The sequence below is a fragment of the Humulus lupulus genome, chromosome 2 (genome assembly GCF_963169125.1).
Source record: "Humulus lupulus chromosome 2, drHumLupu1.1, whole genome shotgun sequence".
Taxonomy (NCBI): domain Eukaryota; kingdom Viridiplantae; phylum Streptophyta; class Magnoliopsida; order Rosales; family Cannabaceae; genus Humulus; species Humulus lupulus.
Window position 1 is genome coordinate 17,836,010 of NC_084794.1, and position 4,584 is coordinate 17,840,593.

A 4,584-nucleotide genomic window follows, 5' to 3' on the forward strand; every position below is an offset into this window, starting at 1 on the left:
TGGCAACGCCGACAGTTATTAGATGTCGCCGTTGCTGGCAACGCTGACAGTTATTAGATGTCGCCGTTGCTGGCTACGCCGACAGTTAATATGTGTCGTTGTTGCTGGCAACGCCGACAGTTATTAAGTGTCGTGATTGACTGTCTATGGTGACAGTTTTTAACCGTCGCAAAGTTTCCACACCAGAGGACATTGCAAATATGTTGTCAATGCCCCCTGGTTTCAAAATCAACCCAAAAATTGTAGTAAAAGAATACACATCAAAAATTAAATTAAATTAACATTTGTAGCATTAGCTTTATATTTGATTAGTTCTAACACTTTCTAAATAAAAGAAATACATAGTTCCAAAAAAATTTGTCATAAAATGAATCTTTTGCACAGTATGCACCTCAAAAAGATAAATTAACTCAACCTATAATTTGTTAAATTGATTCTGTATTTGATTTGTTCTAACAATTTCTAATAAAAGAAATAGAAAGTTCAAAAAATGACTAAATCCCCTCACATAGGTACTAAGCATGCATGCCATCATTTAACGAGATGCGGTAGAATATATTTTGCCTACTCTTCTTGAACTTCATTAAGTTCAGCGTCAGTATATGGTAAATCTGAATTGAACTGCAAATAATTTAAATTATAAGTTACAAGTCAAATATTTATGAAATTAAAATATAACATTATTAAAGTTAAAAGGTAAACACATTTAGTTATTACATTATTCGATAGATATGATCTGGTTCTTTGTTGTGAAATGAGATCCCTAGCATACTTCATGCAGTAGATACCGCACTCTGTGGTTTTTGGTTGTTGTCGGCACTGTTAACATGGACAAATGTAAAAGTATATTACATATACTTGTTAGTATACTTATAATGTAAATCTTAAGTTTTATAAAGTTGAATGTTACTTACTTTTGGACTATAATACTTTAGACTTACAACTCTTTTTCCTTTTTCCGTATCATATAGCGTGAAAGCACTATACATAATAAAAGTATTTTAATTAGCAAACAAGTACTATTAAAAAGATAATATACTTTAAGGAATGAAACTTATATAAACTTACAGGCTAACTATATTTTTAATCTCAATGCGTAATTTATGGTTAATGGGATCCAAGAACGCCACTGAATGTGAGTGAGGTTGAAATAGCAATAACATCCAATGTTCACTAGAAAACAAACAATCAAATATTTAGAAGATGACTATATGAACCTAACATTTCAAAACTCAATATAAACTTACTTGTTATTCCAGGGACAAATAAGGAACTGCTTCTCACCCATTTGAATGAATCGATCTTTAAGTGCTTGGGCACGCTTATTCTCATGACCTACACTAACTTCACCTGGATGCTGAAATGCGTACAAATGATCCAACCCATTGGTATGTAGTATATCATCCAACAACCTATAAATTAATCATATTTAATTATAAAAGGCATGCATATAATTTAAACTTTAAATTATAAAAGACATGAATATATACCTCAAATACAATATCATTGGAGTTTGCCCAATCTTGTCCATGTTGCAAAATTGTATCACATCATCCTTGAAAAGCGTAGCAATCGTGTTGTATCCAAAAACATGCGATGGGATATTAATCTTCTTGTGGTAGTCATTATCCCATGGTGATACAAACTTCAACAAAGAGGTCAAATTTCTTGACATAGATGTCGAATCATTGTGAGAGATTTACACTACCTCCTGTGTCAATGGCTCTACACGCGGAAGCTTTGGGGGTTGTGGATGTTGAGTGGAAGGTATCATCGCCTCAATATCTTCTTGCTTTCTCTTCTGCTTATGACCAAAGGAAAAGTTAAAATCAAATAAATTTCAAAATAAAATAAGTTAGGCGATAAAAACTTATAGATATTACCTGTCCCCGCTCACTTTCGTCGATAATAAGATGTTTATGCCATGCTACTGGTACCCCAACTGCTTGACCTACCAAAGTGATCCCTGCATTCAAATTAGCAAATTGTAGCCTAGCCATCTCATCGTGGGCTACCTCAATGACTACACGAGCAACTTCTTTAGGCATCTTTTTTCCATGGATATCTGTACTATCAGTTTTAAGGATGTATCCCGATGCAACTATGTTGTCTCTTGTTTTGATAGCAAGCTTGCATTTAATATGCTGCGATAGAAAGAAATAATAAATATAGTATAATAGTGAAATTATTAAGCATTAACATTTGCTAAGTTGATTATGGTAATAAGAATACCTCATGCATAGTTGGCGGAACTTGTGGTTCTGGTGGAGTAAACACCGGTTGAACATGTGGTGGTGGTGGTGGTGGTGGTGCTAGTATTGGTGGAACAAGCACTTGTTGAACATGTGGTGCTAGTGGTGGTGGTGGTGGTGATGCTAGTACTGGTGGAACAACCTCTTGTTCAACATATGGTGCTAGTGGTGGTGGTGGTGGTGATGCTAGTATTGGTGGAACAACCTCTTGTTCAACATATGGTGCTAGTGGTGGTGGTGGTGATGATACATTAGAGGCTGCCCTTCCCACACAAGAACCAGATGCATGTGATGACTCAACGATATTGCTCTGTGTTGATGTAAATTTCTCCAACAATTGATTTAACTTCTCCTCAGTTCGGCGGTTCCTCTCATCAGATTGTCGAAGTTGCTCTTCCAACCTATTAATGCGGCTATCTTCTGAAGTAGTTACTTCGAGCTGACTTTTTCTCTTAGGCTTTGGTGTCTTAAAAAATTGAGTAGGGGTGACACCTTTAGGCATCCCCCTAACACATCCAGAATGCTCAGGGGTGCCCAAAGCCAAAGTTAGGACATCTTTGGATCCTTCCACCACCAAAATTCCTTCTGCTACCTTTTGTTTGTAGTCAACCTATACACAAAATCAAATTAGTTAATAATTAATACGAACTTCCAATTAAAAATGTTAATTAGTAAAGAAGTCAAATTATACTCACAATCTTCTCCATAATTGATGCTACATCCTCAGTTGACTCTCCTTTTTTTTCCTTTCTTATCCTTAACCACATATCAGCTCTATCAAAATCTGTTAGTTCGTGGCCTAATTCTGCTTCAAGTTGTTGCTCTATCTGTTTGTAACCACCTCGTCCTGTGCGGTGATTGTATTTGTTCTGTGCCCGCACACCTTGTTTCTTTTTTCTTAGCTCAGCCCACTGAGGAGACAATCTCTTAGCAACGAATCCTTCCCAATCATCTTGTTTGATCCAATTGCTCCATGCATCTGGTGGATGGGCAAGAAGTTCAGGAGCTTTTTCTTTGTACTTTTCAACTTTATTTTTTGTTAGCCAACTCTTCCAATCTCTCCATCGGTCCCCGACTTCACTCAAAACTTTAGCTTTAGATGTGGCTTGTATATCGAATGACTCCTACATAAAGAAACAAAATTATTAATCAATTAATAAACAACTATATATGTTCACTCATATACAAGTTAATAAAATTTAAAAACTTACATTAATTTCCTTCCAAATTAGCTCTTTAGTTTCATTTGGGACCAACCTCCAGTCATCAATATTCAAAGGAATGTGACAACGTGCCAACACTCCAATACGACTTGCCATCTTCGTTGCCCCCTTTCCAATTGATATCCCCAATTGATTATATTCAACCACTAATTTTCAACCCTCACTTCTAGCCTTTATGACGTCAGCACAAACTGTTTTGCCCCTATATATCTTCGAAATTTTAACATCTTGTGGGATTTCACCCATCTCATCATTGTCATCGCCAAATGGGTCAACATCATCATCAGATAAAGGGGGATCCATACTTGTGTACCTACATTTGAAGAATAATAAAAGTTAGCTCACAAAATATTGCATTGGTTTCCCACCAAAAGTTAATAAAACAAAATGCAAAGTACCTTGTTCTAAAAGTGTTTTCATGTAAAAACCACTCAATTTGTCAAGTAACACTTAATTTTCAAACCATAAACCTTCACCATCCTCACGTAAACCAATGTTTTCATCCTCAATAGTGACATCAGGAAATGGTGCGTCAAGTACAAAAGTTTCCTTTTCAAGTAAAACATCGCCGTTGTGAGATTCTTTTAGGTGATAGTCTTTTGGTTGGCTTGTTAACACAACCGACCAACGAGCATCTAAAGGATCAGTAACATAGAAAACTTGCTTGGCTTGGGACGCCATTATAAATCGGTCAGATTTGTGCTGTAGAGTCCAAGAACTTTACTTAGCTAATTGTTTAGTAGTGTTATAGTATGTTTAGTGTTATCTTTGTTACTATGGATTTTTGGTTCAGACCGGGAATTATTTGGACACTCATAGTAGTACTTATAGATTTTCTAAGTTTAATCTATAGTTTAAGAATAGTAAGTATAACCTAAGGTTTGATTAATGTGACTGATATTAAGGATTATATTATTATATTATAAGGTCTAGACATCAACCAATAGGATTTTAAGCACATGTTATGAATGGTGATTAAGGATTAAAGATTTTTGAGGATTTAATTTAATAAGGAGTAAAGTTTGAATTCAGCAGCTTTGAATACGTTGAGGGCTTAGTCAAGGCTGTTTACTCCATTCAAACTTAGCTAAAAATGTGTAATTTCGTGT

The 4,584-nt window shown here is 35.4% G+C and overlaps 2 protein-coding genes across 3 annotated transcripts; both read right to left on the reverse strand.

Annotated features, from left to right (window-relative positions):
* Positions 1-461: 461 nt before the first annotated feature.
* LOC133815874 (uncharacterized) lies at positions 462-1,798 on the reverse strand. Of its 2 annotated transcripts, XM_062248654.1 has the most exons (5): positions 1,491-1,798; positions 1,248-1,412; positions 915-981; positions 718-819; positions 463-621 (listed from the first exon to the last, which is right to left on the reverse strand). In XM_062248654.1, the coding sequence occupies exons 1-5, from the start codon at positions 1,673-1,675 to the stop codon at positions 565-567; spliced, it is 576 nt and encodes a 191-aa protein (XP_062104638.1). In that variant the 5' UTR covers positions 1,676-1,798; the 3' UTR covers positions 463-564. The 2 variants fall into 2 exon arrangements, with proteins under 2 accessions (XP_062104637.1, XP_062104638.1); XM_062248653.1 differs by having other exon boundaries at positions 462-819.
* On the reverse strand, positions 1,700-4,109 carry LOC133813990 (uncharacterized). Its single transcript, XM_062247013.1, has 6 exons — positions 3,874-4,109; positions 3,464-3,788; positions 2,948-3,376; positions 2,233-2,862; positions 1,884-2,144; positions 1,700-1,801 (listed from the first exon to the last, which is right to left on the reverse strand). The coding sequence occupies exons 2-6, from the start codon at positions 3,569-3,571 to the stop codon at positions 1,700-1,702; spliced, it is 1,530 nt and encodes a 509-aa protein (XP_062102997.1). The 5' UTR covers positions 3,572-3,788; positions 3,874-4,109.
* Between the last annotated feature and the right edge of the window lie 475 nt (positions 4,110-4,584).